This window comes from Aotus nancymaae, unplaced genomic scaffold, assembly GCF_030222135.1.
Source record: "Aotus nancymaae isolate 86718 unplaced genomic scaffold, 86718_ANA_hifiasm-v0.15.2.pri h1tg000064l_0, whole genome shotgun sequence".
NCBI classification, from domain to species: domain Eukaryota; kingdom Metazoa; phylum Chordata; class Mammalia; order Primates; family Aotidae; genus Aotus; species Aotus nancymaae.
In genome coordinates this window covers 689,638-704,762 of record NW_026988478.1, presented here as the reverse complement: position 1 = coordinate 704,762, position 15,125 = coordinate 689,638, and the positions used below count along the sequence as shown (strand labels likewise).

Sequence of the window (15,125 nt, the reverse complement as noted above, 5' to 3'; positions counted from 1 at the left end):
CATATGCTCGTGTAGGGACTAGAAGTACACGTGGTATTTGTGTGTAGCTCATATGCTTGTGTAGAAACTAGAAGCACACACGTGTGTGTGTGACTGTGTCTCATATGCTTGTGTAGGGACTAGATGCACACGTGGGGGGTGTGTGTGTGTGACTGTGTGGCTTATACACTTGTCCAGGGACTAGAAGCACACACGGTGTGTGTGACTATGTTTCATATGCTCGTGTAGGGTCTAGAAGCACATGCGGTGTGTGAGTGTGTGGCTCACATGCTTGCATAGGGACTAGAAGTACACGTGGTGTTTGTGTGTGTGTGGCTCATATGCTCGTGTAGGGACTAGAAGCACATGTGGTGTGTGAGTGTGTGGCTCACATGCTTGCGTAGGGACTAGAAGCACACATGTTGTTTGTGTGTATGTGTGTGTGGCTCATACGCTCGTGTAGGGACTAGAAGCATACATCGTGTGTGTGGCTCATATGCTTGTGTAGGGGCTAGAAGCACATGTGGTATGTCTGTGAGTGTGGCTCATACGCTTGTGTAGGAACTAGAAGCACACATCGTGTGTTTGTGTATTTGTGTGGCTCATATGCTCATGGAGGGACTAGAAGCACATGTGGGCTGTGTGTGTGGCTGATATGCTTGTGTAAGGACTAGAAGTACAGGTGGTTTGTCTTTGTGTGACAGTTTGGCTCATATGCTTGTGTAGGGACTAGAAGCACACGTGATGCTTGTGTGTGGCTCATATGCTTGTGTAGAAACTAAAAGAACACATGTGTATGTGACTGTGTATCATATGCTTGCATAGGGACTAGATGCACACGTGGTGTTTGTGTGTGTGTGACTGTGTGGCTTATATGCTTGTCCAGGGACTAGAAGCACACATGGTGTGTTTGTGTGACTGTGTTTCATATGCTTGCGTAGGGACTATAAGCACACGTGGTATGTGTGTGTGTGTCGCTTACATGCTTGTGAAGGGACTAGAAGCACACATGGTGTGTTTGTGTGTGTGTGGCTCATATGCCCGTGTAGGGACTAGAAGCACATGTGGTGTGTTTGAGTGTGTGGCTCATATGTTTGCATAGAAACTAGAAGCACATGTGGTGTGTTTGTTTGTGTGACTGTGTGGCTTATATGCTTATGTAGGGACTAGAAGCACACATGGTGTGTTTGTGTGACTGTGTCTCAGATGCTTGTGTAGGGACTAGAAGCACATATGATGTGTGTGAGTGTGTCACTTATATGCTTGTGTTGGGACTAGAAGCACACGTGGTGTGTTTGTGTGTGTGGCTCATATGCTCATGTAGGGACTAGAAGCACATGTGGTGTGTGAGTGTGTGGCTCATATGCTTGTGTAGGGACTAGATGCACATATGGTGTGTATGTGTGAGTGTGTGGCTTATATGCTTTTGTAGGGACTAGAAGCAAACGTGGTGTGTGTGTCGGTTTGAGACTCATATGCTCCTGTAGGGAACAGAAGCACACGTGGTGTGTGTGTGTGTGACTGTGTGGCTATGTTCGTTTAGGGAATAGAAGCACACATGGTGTGTGTGTGTGACTGTAGCTCATATGCTTGAGTAGGGACTAGAAGCAGATGTGGTGTGTTTGTGTGACTGTGTGGCTTATATGCTTGTGTAGTGACTAGAAGCACATGTGGTGTGCTTTGGTGAGTGTGTGGCTCATATGCTTGCGTAGGGACTAGAAGCACATGTGGTGTGTTTGGGTGAGTGTGTGGCTCATATGCTTGTGTAGGGACTAGAAGCACACGTGGTGTGTGTATGTGTGACAGTGTGGCTCATATGCTTGTGTAGGGAATAGAAGCATACGTGGTGTGCAAGTGTGACTGTGTGGCTTATATGCTTGTGTAAGGACTAGAAGCACACCTGTGTGTGACTGTGGCTCATATGCTTGTGTAGGGACTAGAAGCACACGTGATGTGTGTGTGACTGTGTGGTTTATTTGCTTGTGTAGGGACTAGAAGTACACATGGTGTGTGTGTGCATGGTTCATTTGCTTGTGTAGGGACTAGAAGCAAACGTGGTGCATATTTGAGTTTGTGGCTCATATGCTCAAATAGGGACTAGAAGCACATGTGGTGTGTATGTGTGCCTCATATGCTTGCGTATGGACTAGAAGTACATGTGGTGTGTGTGTGTGTTTGTGACTCATATGCTTGTGTAGTAACTAGAAGCACACTTGGGTTGTGTGTGTGACTGTGTGACTCATATGCTTGTGTAGGGACTAGAAGCACACATGGTGTGTATGTGTGTGTGAACCATATGCTCGTGTAGGGATTAGAAGCACACGTGGTTTGTGTGCATTTGTGTGGCTCAAATGCTTGTGCAGAGACTAGAAGCACACGTGGTGTGTACGTGTGTGTGGCTCAAATGCTTGTGTAGGGACTAGAACACGTGGTGTGTATGTGGTGTGTGGCTCATATGCTTGTGTAGGGACTAAAAGCACATGTGGTGTGTTTGTTTGTGTGGCTCATATGTTCATGTAAGGACGAGAAGCACATGTGGTATGTATGTTTGAGTGTGTCACTCATGCTGTGTAGAGACTAGAAGCACATGTGGTGTGCTTGTGTGTGTGGCTCATATGCTCATGTAGGGACTTAAAGCACACATGGTATGTGTGGCTCATATGCTTGTGTAGGGATTAGACACATGTGGTGTGTATTTGTGAGTGTGTGGCTTATATGCTTGTGTAGAGTCTAGAAGCACACGTGGTGTGTGTGTGGCTGATATACTCACGTAGGGACTGGAAGCAGATGTGGTGTGTGTGTGTGATTGTGGCTCATATGCTTGTGTAGGGACTAGAAGCACATGTGGTGTGTGTGTGTGTGTGGCTCATATGCTTGTGTAGGGCCTAGAAGCTCACATGTTGTGTGTGTGTGTGACTGTGGCTCATAGGCTTGTGTAGGGACTAGAAGCACTCATGGTGCGTGTGTGTGTGACTGTGTGGCTCTTATGCTTGTGTAGGGACTAGAAGCACATGTGGTGTGTGTGTGTGACTGTGTGGCTTATTAGCTTGCGAAGGGACTAGAAGCACACGTGGTGTGTGTGTGGCTCATATGCTTGTGTAGGGACTAGAAGCATACATGGTGTATATGTGTGAGTTTGTGGCTCATATATTCACATAGGGACTAGAAGCACACGTGGTGTGTTTGTATGTGTTGCTCATATGCTTGCGTAGGGACTAGAAGCACATGTGGTGTGTGTGTGTTTGTGGCTCATATGTTTGTGTAGTAACTAGAGGCACACTTGGTGTGTGTATGACTGTGTGGCTCATATGCTTGTGCATGTACCCGGAGGACACGTGGTGTGTGTGTATGTGTGTGTGACTCATATGCTCATGTAGGGACTAGAAGCACACGTGGTTTGTGTGCATTTGTGTCACTCATATGCTTGTGTAGGGACTAGAAGCACACGTGGGGTGTGTGTATGTGGCTCATATGCTTGTGTAGGGACTAGAAGTATATGTGGTGTATATGTGTGTGACTGGCTCATATGCTTGTGTAGGGACTAGAAGCACACGTGGTGTTTGGGTGTATGTGTGTGTGGCTCATACTCTCATATAGGGACAAGAAGCATACATGGTGTGTGTGTGTGTGGCTCATATCCCTGTGTAGGGGCCAGAAGCACATGTCGTGTGTGTGTGTGGCTCATATGCTTGTGTAGGGACTAGAAGCACATGTTATGTGTTTGTGTATGTGTGTGTGGCTCATATGCTCATGTAGGGACTAGAAGCACACGTGGGCTGTGTCTGTGGCTCATATGCTTGTGTAAGGACTAGAAGTACATGTGGTGTGTATTTGTGTGACAGTTTGGCTCATATGCTCATGTAGGGACTAGAAGCACACGTGGTGTTTGTGTGTGGCTCATATGCTTGCATAGGGACTAGAAGCACACATGGTGTGTGTGTGTGTGACTGCGTGTCTCATGTGCTTGTGTAGGGACTAGAAGCACACGTGTGTGTGTGTGACTGTGTGGCTTATATGCTTGTGTAAGGACTAGAAGCACACATGGTGTGTTTGTGTGACTGGGTGTCTCAGATGCTTGCATAGGGACTAGAAACACGTGGTGTGTATGTGTGTGTGTCACTTATATGCTTGTGTAGGGACTAGAAGCACACGTGGTGTGTTTGTGTGTGTGGCTCATATGCTCGTGTAGGGACTAGAAGCACATGTTGTGTGTGTGTTTGAGTCTGTGGCTCATATGCTTGTGTAGGGACTAGAAGCACACGTGGTGTGTGTGTGTGGCTCATATGCTTGGTTAGGGACTAGACGCACACGTGGTGTGTATTTGTGTGTGGCTTATATGCTTGTGTAGGCACTAGAAACACACATGGTGTGTGTGTGACTATGTCATGCTTGTGTAGAGACTAGAAGCACACATGGTGTTTTTGTGTGTGTGTGTGTGGCTCATATGCTTGCATAGGGACTAGAAGCACATGTGGTGTGTGTGTGTGACTGTGTGGCTCATATGCTTGTGTAGGGACTAGAAGCACACTTGTTGTTTGTGTGTATGTGGCTCATACGCTCGTGTAGGGACTAGAAGCATACGTGGTGTGTGTGTGGCTCGTATGCTTGTGTAGGGGCTAGAAACATGTCGTGTGTATGTGTGTGGCTCATAAGCTTGTATAGGGACTAGAAGCACATGTGAGGTGTGTGTGTATGTGGCTCATATGCTTGTGTAGGGACTAGAAGCACATGTGGTATGTCTGTGAGTGTGGCTCATATGCTTGTGTAGGGACTAGAAGCACACGTCATGTGTTTGTGTATTTGTGTGGCTCATATGCTCATGGAGGGACTAGAAGCACACGTGGGCTGTGTGTGTGTGGCTCATATGCTTGTGTAAGGACTAGAAGTACACGTGTTTTGTATTTGTGTGACAGTTTGGCTCATATGCTTGTGTAGGGACTAGAAGCACACGTGGTGTTTGTGTGTGGCTCATATGCTTGTGTAGAAACTAGAAGCACACATGTGTGTGTGTGACTGTGTATATGCTTGTGTAGGGACAATGCACACGTGGTTGTGTGTGTGCGACTGTGTGGCTCATATGCTTGCATTGGGACTGGAAGCACACTTGGTGTGTATGTGTTAGTGTGTGGCTCATACGCTTGTGTAGGGACTAGTAGCACACATGGGGTTTGTGTGACTGTGTGGCTCATATGCTCGTGTAGGGACTAGAAGCACACTTGGCGTGTGTGTGTGCACGGCTCATATGCTTGTGTAGGGACTAGAAGCACACGTGGTATCTGTGTGAGTGTGTGCCTTATATGCTTGCCTAGGGACTAGAAGCACACGTGGTGTGTTTGTGTGTGGCTCATATGCTCGTGTAGGGACTAGAAGCACATGTGGTGTGTGAGTGTGTGACTCATGCTTGTGTAGGGACGATGCACATGTGGTGTGTGTGTGAGTGTGTGGCTCATGTGCTCGTGTAGGGACTGGAAGCAGACGTGGTGTGTGTGTGTGACTGTGGCTCATATGCTTGCGTAGGGACTAGAAGCACACGTGGTGGGTGTGTGTGTGATTGTGTGGCTCATATGCTTGCATTGGGACTGGAAGCACACGTGGTGTGTATGTGTTAGTGTGTGGCTCATACGCTTGTGTAGGGACTAGAAGCACACATGGAGTTTGTGTGACTGTGTCGCTCATATGCTCGTGTAGGGACTAGAAGCACACGTGGTGTCTGTGTGTGTGCCTTATATGCTCGTATAGGGACTAGAAGCACACGTGGTGTGTGTGTGTGTGGCTTATATGCTCGTATAGGGACTAGAAGCACATGTGGTGTGTGTGTGTGTGGCTTATATGCTTGCCTAGGGACTAGAAGCACACGTGGTGTGTGACTGTGTGGCTCATATGCTCATGTAGGGACTAGAAGCACACGTGGTGTTTGTGTGTGTGTGTGGCTCATATGCTTGCATAAGCACTAGAAGCACATGTGTTGTTTGTGTGTATGTGTGTGTGTGGCTCATACTCTCGTGTAGGGACTAGAAGCACACGTGGTGTGTGTGTGGCTCATATGCTCGTGTAGGGACTAGAAGCACACGTGGTGTGTTTGTGTGGTTCATATGCTCGTGTAGGGACTAGAATCACACGTGGTGTTTGTGTGTGTGTGGCTCATATGCTTGCGTAGGGTCTAGAAGCACACGTGGTGTGTGTCTATGACTGTGTGGCTTATATGCTTGTGTAGGGACTAGAAGCACACGTGGTGTGTTTGAGTGTGTGGCTCATATGCTTGTGTAGGGACTAGAAGCACATGTGGTGTGTGTGTGTGGCTCATATGCTTGGGTAGGGACTAGACGCACACGTGGTGTGTATTTGTGAGTGTGTGGCTTATATGCTTGTGTAGGGACTAGAAGCACACGTGGTGTGTGTATGTGAGTGTGTGGCTCATATGCTCGTGTAGGGATGGGAAGCCGACGTGGTGTGTGTGTGTGACTGTGGCTCATATGCTTGCATAGGGACTTAGAAGCACACGTGGTGTGTGTGTTAGTGTGTGGCTTATATGCTTGCATAGGGACTAGAAGCACACGTGGTGTTTGTGTGTGTGGCTCATATGCTTGCATAGGGACTAGAAGCACACGTGTTGTGTGTATGTGTGTGTGTGGCTCATACTCTCGTGTAGGGACTAGAAGTATACGTGGTGTGTGTGTGTGTGGCTCATATGACTGTGTAGGGGCTAGAAGCACACGTCACATGTATGTGTGTGGCTCATAAGCTTGTGTAGGGAATAGAAGCACATGTGGGGTGTGTGTGGCTCATATGCTTGTGTAGGGACTAGAAGCACACTTCGTGTGTTTGTGTATGTGTGTGGCTCATATGCTCATGGAGGGACTAGAAGCACACGTGGGCTGTGTGTGTGTGGCTCATATGCTTGTGTAAGGACTAGAAGTACACGTGGTTTGTATTTGTGTGAGTTTGGCTCATATGCTTGCGTAGGGACTAGAAGCACACATGGTGTTTGTGTGTGTGTGGCTCATATGCTTGTGTAAGGACTAGACGCACACATGCTGTGTGTGAGTGTGTGGCTCATATGCTCGTGTAGGGACTAGAAGCACACATAGTGTGTGTGTGTGACTGTGTATCATATGCTTGCGTAGGGACTAGATGCACACGTGGTGTGTGTGTGTGTGTGTGACTGTGTGGCTTATATTCTTGTGTAGGGACTAGAAGCACACGTGGTGTGTGTGTGTGACTGTCTCATAGGCTTGCGTAGGGACTATAAGCACACGTGGTGTGTATGTCTGAGTGTGTCGCTTATATGCTTGTGAAGGAACTAGAAGCACACATGGTGTGTTTGTGTGTGTGTGGCTCATATGCTCGTGTAGAGACTAGAAGCACATGTGGTGTGTGTGTTTGAGTGTGTGGCTCATATGCTTATGTAGAAACTAGCACGTGTGGTGTGTGTGTGTGACTGTGTGGCTTATATGCTTGTGTAGGGACTAGCACACGTGGTGTGTGTGTGTGTGTCTCATATGCTCGTGTAGGGACTAGAAGCACACATGGTGTGTGTGTGGCTCATATGCTTGCATAGGGACTAGAAGCACACGTTGTGTGTGTGTGTTACTGTGTGTCTCATATGCTTGTGTAGGGACTAGCACACGTGGTGTTTGTGTGTGTGTGTCTCATATGCTCGTGTAGGGACTAGAAGCACACGTGGTATGTGTTTGTGGCTCATATGCGTGTGTAGGGACTAGAAGCACACGTGGTGTGTGTATGTGTGTGTGGGTCATATACTTGCATAGGATCTGGAAGCACTCATGGTGTGTGTGTGTGTGCGTGTGGATCATATACTTGCATGGGGGCTAGAAGCACACGTGGTGTATGTGTGTGAGTGTGTGGATCACACGCTTACATAAGGACTGGAAGCACCTCCCCACCTATCAGCAAATCCAACTCATTGGCTCTTACCCAAATAGAGCATAACATTTGGCTATTCCCAACCATCCAGAGTGCTGACGCTGACACAGAGAACACAGGATAAATCCATACAAGGAAATGAGTTTTCCTCTTATTTTGTAAGTCATCAAAGCCAAGTATCTTCTAAGAGACTTCACTGGTTTTGTCTATTCTCCTCATCACCACCACCCAACACTCAGAGCCCTCCTATCGCATGCAGGGTCTGCACCAAGCCGGGAAGAAGGGCGGTGGCAATGATCATGACTACAACAGCAGCCACAGCAGGCACGATTTCAATTAACCAAGGGCTGACTATGTGTGCACCACTCTGCTCGGCGCTAAACACACATTGTGTTCATTTCATCTTCTCATTAAAATTCTGAGGTTGTAACTATGATTATCACCAGTATGGATGTGGAAACTCAGGTCAGAGAGGTTAAGAGACTAACCCAATGTCACACAGCTGGTAAATGGTAGAGCCAGGATTTGAAACTGTTTCCACTTCTAAGACGGAAAGTTTCCTGGCTGCCCATGCCTGTTCCTATCGCTGAGTTTGTGTTCTCACTGGGCAGTCGGTATATATATGTAATATGTATTTTCAATAAAAGCTTGCATCCACAAAGTCTGAACGAACAGCACTAAAGGCTACAGATCAAAGACCAGCAATAAGCACTAGGAAAGCTTGCAGAGACTTACGACGTAAGGGCCTCGAGGGGAAGGAACATAGGACTTAGATCAGTACAGGGGAGGTGGACCCGACAGTCCTGGTGGAGGATTCAGGAGAAGAAATTTGACAGTGGAATAGGGCCTGGCCATCCTCGGTGCTCAGTGAATGTTTACTGAATGGGTGACCAAATGCATGAGCCTGGCTATTTTGAGGAAAAACAGGAAGACTCGTCAAGGTAGAGCAGAGTCCAGTGAGTCAAGGTACACCAGAGCCTTCTAGTTGAGGAAAAGTGCATGAAATTCACAGGGTCATGAAGGCTTGGCTAAGACATTTGCAAAAGAGTCAGAGAAGAGTGGGGAACAGGGGCCCTGGGCAACCACAGAGAGTGGCATTTCCGGAAAGTGAAAGCCGCAGCGGTCTGTGAGATGAGGCGGGAGGTGGAGACTGCGCGGAGAACGTGCTCCAGCATCCCAGGGAGCGGAAGAGCCTTGACTCAGGGTGGAGGTGTGAACGGAAAAGAAGGCAGCGTTGCAAGAGACAGGACGAAAGGCACATCTGCAGGGTCTGGCAGCTACGCTGGGCAAAGCGGGCCGAAGAGGGGGACCAGAGGGGCTTCTTCAGTTCGGAGGACTGCTAAGATGCTGACCCCCATCCTCACCCCTCCCAGAATGGAAATAGTGAGAGGGAACGCCGATTTTAAAGGAACAGAAAACCTGCTTTGGGAACTGTCGATTTTGACATGTAGGCAAGACATTTAGGGGAAGCCGGCCTTCAGCAGTTTCACACGCGCAACCCAAGCTTCAAAGGCAGGCGGGGTCTGGTCCCTGCCATGGGAATCACCACCCCAAAGCTGGTGAGAGCCGCAAGCCAGGGAGCAGAAATGAGGTTGCACAAGGGGACAAAATCAAGGGGGCACACGCCCAGCATCAGCAACTTTGTGTCAGGCATGTCGAATGGATCTCACTCAAGCTGTGACTGCTCATTCCTGCTGGCTTTGTGAAGCTTCCTCATTGGATAGATGTGGGGCGTGGCTAGCGCAGTTTAACCTGGCATTTCTACAGAAGCACCTAACCATCTGAGCTCTCCGAATGGCCACTTTTCAATGACATCTGAAACCCAAAGCACCAGAAACCTAGAAAGATGCTGGCAGCTGAGACAGTGACAATAGAATCCGAGAAGAGGACTGGGTCTGGGTGTCTTGTGCTCAGCTTCGTGGCACACACCAGACTCTGGAGCCTCCCAACACCACACACCACAGGCTGCTCCAGAAGGGCAGAGCGGTAACCAGCGGACACCAGAGGTTTCTTTAAAATCAGAAAATAAAGTGGCTCCTTTTACTCCCCCTCCCACACTTTGGACCCTGAAAACTTCCTTAGAACACAGTTTTTCAAGCTTTTCCTTCTCAGCACCGTTTGAGGATCTCAGCCTCCTCCCGGCTTTGAGCACCTGTAGCCCACACCTTTGTGTCTCTCTCTGACAACACACTCCTTGGAGACCTCAGGAGCAGGGCCTTGTCTGTCCATTGACCTTTTAGAAGCAGGACCTGGAATGCACACAAGGAACACACTGAAGTTGCATCACCCTGGCCAGAAAGGGGTCGCTGTAACCCAGTTAGAATGAACGGGATCAGTCACAGGTCCCACAGAAAAAATCATCTCGACTGCAGGGGGTGAGAGAAAGAACAGATTCGAGTGTACGTGTGCACCCTGATTCCAGGACTGACGAGGTGAAGCCTGCTATACACATGCAAAAGCACTGAGCTCCCATGAAAGAGCCTCCAACAGACAGTGCACAGAAAAAAACTAAACGGGAAAGAAAGACTCCAGATCTGCCTTTGTGTGTTGGAACTATGAATGATTTTCTTATTTATCTTTTTTTTTTTCATTGAGACAGAGCCTCGCTCTGTCACCCAGGCTGGAGTGCAATGGTGTGATCTCTGCTCACTGCAACCTCTGCCTCCCAGGTTCAAGTGATTCTCCTGCCTCAGCCTCCCAAGTAGCTGGGACTACACGTGCCTGCCACCACGCCAGGCTAATTTTTTCTATTTTTAGTAGAGGCAGAGTTTCATCATAATGGCCAGGCTAGTGTCGAACCCCTGACCTCGTGATCCTTATTTATCTTCTTTCCTTCCTAATCATCAATTTATTTTATAATAAAAAACTCCCTCATACTTAAAAAGAACATCCCGTGTGCAATGAAGTCCATGAAAGGGATGTATCCGCGAGCACCCTTTTCAGCGTTCTCCCTCATTTACCTGGCCTGCATCCTGCTATTTCAGAAAGGACAGGAAGATGTCCTTGGTGATGCTTGCCTGCTCTGACGCATTCCCCATTCTATGAAAATCTGATCTCACACCACCTGTCCAATGTATCCCAACCCTACACTCCGCTGTGGGCAACGTCGCAGCACGTGCTCCTCCTAGCTGACGACAACCTGGTGGCACACACAACCTGCCTATGCTGTCCTCTCCATTCCAGTGTGAAAAGCCTGCCAACCCTGGAAGGAAAGCTGGCACACACAGGCCTCTTGCCTGTTTACTGCAGTGTTCCAGGCTTTGAAATACACCAGGGCTATGATGAAGCTGGTGCCCGATTATGCGAACTTAAATTTAAATTACCTCTTTAGATTTCCGATGCCAGTCTTTATTATCTCCTGGGCCCGGGTCTTTTATCTCCTCCTCACCGAGGCCCGCACGGTTGGTGTAAGTGATGGTTCGCCAGTCTCTGGGCGAGTTGGAGATGCTGGCGATTTTGGACTCCGTGGCACTGTTCTCCTCCGTTAGGGACCTAGAGGATGGCCTGGTGAAGAGGCTTTTTTTTAAGGCCTTGACCCGCAGGCTTTCGCTGTTGCTCCCGCTAGCATCAGAGCAGCACCAGTCAGGGTTGTTCTCGAGTTTGGGTCCGTGGGAGCTACTGTGTGCGCGGAACATCCGGGGAGAGGCACTGTCATCAGACGGAGGCTCGCTCGTCAAGGAGTTCAGGTCTATCTGCACATTCACCTTCTCAGGCTGTTGCATTTTCTGGTCTAATTTATTTAGTTTGCCCAAGACCTGGGAGATTTCCTCACGGACACCTGACAGGGATTCCAGCTTCCGTTCGATTTCGCCGATCCTGAGCACCAGTTTGCACACACTGGTCTTCAGCTCTTCTTCCGAGTGGTGGGTGTTCTCAGGCCGGCTGCTTTTGTCTCCCTTGCTGTTGGGGACCCCATTGGCGATTTTGGTTAAGTTGTGCTCAGGGGAGCTGTCGCAGTCTGACTTATGGAGCTGAGACAAGGACCCTGTGCTGTTGTAGCAGGATGACTGTATCACTCCCGTGGAGCCGCTGATGCTCATGTCGTCAAGAAATCGGAAAATGTCACTGATGTCGTCACTGACAACTTCCGAGTCGTCGTCTGAGTGCTTCATGGCATGCCTGTCACTGTACTTGCCCTGACCGGAGGTGCACAGGTCTTTGCACTTCTTGGGCTCCAGCACGTGCTCAGTCTGGGTGCCCACGCTGCTGGTGTCTGAGCTGAGCTGCCCGCTGGTGCAGTTAATGCTCTTGTCTTTAAACTTTTTGACTGCTTCATGCTTCTCCAGGTCAACAGGGGAGGAGATCTCTTTAGACTTGAGCCCGTTTGGTTTTGCTGCATAAGCAATGGGGAGAATTGGCTGCTGACCGTTTGGCACGAGGTAAGTCGGGCGCCTGTCTGGGGCTGGGAAATTGGGAGTCTGGCTACTGGCATTTGGATAGCGCAGTTTCTCCTCGGAGGGATTTCTATTGAAAAAGGACCGTTCAAAGTCAGGAACTTCCTCCGTGTTCAGGCTCCAGCTTTTGGCTGGCCATGGAGTCTGCTTGCTGGGCCTCCCTGGACAGCGCCTGGCTTCCTGGGTCCCCATCAAGGGAGTGGGCCCGAAGTATGTAGAGGCTTGAAGGTCATCTAAGCTTTCATGCTTCGCTCGCCTTTTGTCAGGAACAGGGGAATACACCGGGTTCAGGTACTGGCTGTTATAGGGCATTTCAAAGCTGTGGTTAAAGAAGGGTGGCTTGTGGGGTTCCTTTCGACTCTGGGGTTCCCTGTGCTCATTCTCTGCTTTGCTGATGGGGCCAACCATACTGGGGGACACTGCCATCAAATTGTGAAAATCCTCTTTAAAGATATTCCTTTTCTGGACACAGGACTGGACCACAAACGGCTCCTCATTGGAAATGAAGGTCTCCTTGATGCTCTGGTTGATGGGCAGGGAGTCCTGGTCTGAAATGGACTCGTTTTCAATGTTCATGGGGAAGTAGGTCCTCTGCATCTCACAGGGCTGAGGGCTGCTCACAGAGTATGGGGTCAGCGCCTGCAGCCTGTCCAGGGAAGCAGCACGGTGTTTCACCTCTTTGCTGACTCCCAACAGGAAGTTAGGCTCAGAGGCAGGGACAAACTGCGGGCAATCCTTGCAGTCTATCTTCGGGCACTTGGACGACTGCCTGGTGGGGTAGCCCCGGCTGAAAGACCTCTCACTCAGCTCGCAGTTCAGGGGCTCACACTCGGCTGCATTGCAGACCTCTGTGTCCGACCTGCATGAGTCAAAGGATGCCTCCTTCTTGCGCACCTTCTGGCGGCCCGTAGGCAGCTTCTCCTTGGCGGCCCCGCCATTCATTTGGATCAGGTTGAATATCGTCACTATATCTGCTGCCACCATAATTTTCTTTGATTGCTGGTTATTCACAGTGCATTTCATCTTGTCTTTGAAGAGCGTGGCTGGAAAATTGGGATCGAGACAGGCCGTGTAGAAGAGCACGCTTCTCAGTTTGGCAAGCTGCGACAGATCGAACCGGGCACACAGAGATTTGCACAGGTCCTGATAAGAAACGCTATTTTGCTTGCTGTCCAGTTCCTCCAAGATTTTCACCAAGAAGAGGGAAGTTTCCTGACTGGTCTCCATGATTTATAACTTGAAAGCTGATTACACTGAAAATTCAGGTCAGGTCTACGGTGGCAATATTGAGAAAAAGAGGAGGAAAAGAAGATTATAAGCACCAGTGGAGTTTGAAGCCAAGCTTCTTACAAACCGTGTAAAGAAATACAAAGGAAAACATTTTAATGATTAAAAATGCATTAAGGGCAGTAAAAATATTCATAACATTCAACTTAGTAAATCCCTTCCCAGGAATCTACCTTAATGATCACTATGCTTAAAGATGTTCACTATGATGGCACTTATAAAAATGAAAAAGCAGGGCCAGACATGGTGGCTCACACCTGTAATCCCAGCACTTTGGGAGGCCGAGGCGGGTGGATCACGAGGTCAAGAGATCGAGACCATCCTGGTCAACATGGTGAAACCCCGTCTCTACTAAAAATACAAAAAATTAGCTGGGCATGGTGGCGCGTGCCTGTAATCCCAGCTACTCGGGAGGCTGGGGCAGGAGAATTGCCTGAACCCAGGAGGTGGAGGTTGCGGGGAGCCGAGATCGCACCATTGCAGTCCAGCCTGGGTAACAAGAGCGAAAACTCCGTCTCAAAAAAAGAGAAAAGAAAAAGGAAAACATCTTCAATATCCAAATAGCAGAATACATAAACATGCTATGATATACCATGCATTTTTACAAACATTAAAATTACGTTAATGTACATTCTTACAACGGAATACTACTACTCAGCAAAAAAGAACGAACTACCAGTACATACAAGGACACAGATGAATCTAAAATGCGTGTGCGTGGGTGGAAGAAGCCAGTGGGAAGGCTACATACTCGACTGCGTGATTCCAACTTAGTGACATTCCGGAAGACAGATCAGTGGTTGCCAAGAGCCAGATATGAGGAGGGAGGTTGACTCAAAGGGGCACAGAGAAGGTTTCCGAAATGACGTAATTGTTCTACATCCTGGTTTTGGTGGTTACTTGACTGCATGCATTTGTGAAAACTCACAGGACTCTAAACTAGAAAGCGTAAGTTTTCCTTCACATAAGTAATACCTCCATTTAGAAATTAAATAACGAAGACTTTTCATAACAAAACTATGATATAATACTGAGTGAAAAATATGAAAATCAATCTGTATAAGATTATAATGATATAAAATTATGCATTCTTGGAAACAAAAATGAAAGAAAATGATGTGCATGAAGATGTCAGTAGTGTTTAAGTTTGGATTGCAAGTGTGGATGTTTTTATGCATTGGTAATCTCTCTTTCCTAATACCTTATTATTTAAGTTTTCAAATATACAACAAAGTGAAAAGAATTTTACGGTGAACACTGATATACCTACCATCTGGATTCTCCATTAACATTTTACTTTATTTGCTTTTTTACTGTATTTTTTTACTTTATTTTAAATTAAATTATTTAAATTATATATTTAAAATTATAATATATTTATATTATATAATATATTAAATATATTATGAAATTATAATATATTTAAGTTATAATATTTAAAATTAACATTTTACTTTATTTGCTTTATTTACTCTATCCATGTATTCATCAAGCTTTCTTATTTTTTTATTCACTTCAGAGTAAATTGCAGACATCTGTACACTTCCTCCAAATACTTTACCATACATATCATTAACCCAA

General features: G+C 47.6%; 1 protein-coding gene across 1 annotated transcript in view; it reads right to left on the bottom strand.

Moving 5' to 3' along the window:
• MINAR1 (membrane integral NOTCH2 associated receptor 1) overlaps nt 1-13,525 on the bottom strand; it is a 113,450-nt gene extending 99,925 nt beyond the window's left edge. Inside the window, exon 1 of the mRNA XM_064366120.1 lies at nt 11,187-13,525. Within this exon, the coding sequence (XP_064222190.1) occupies nt 11,187-13,484 (2,298 nt within the window). The 5' untranslated portion in view covers nt 13,485-13,525. The remainder of the gene's footprint in view (nt 1-11,186) is intronic.
• Nucleotides 13,526-15,125: the final 1,600 nt, after the last annotated feature.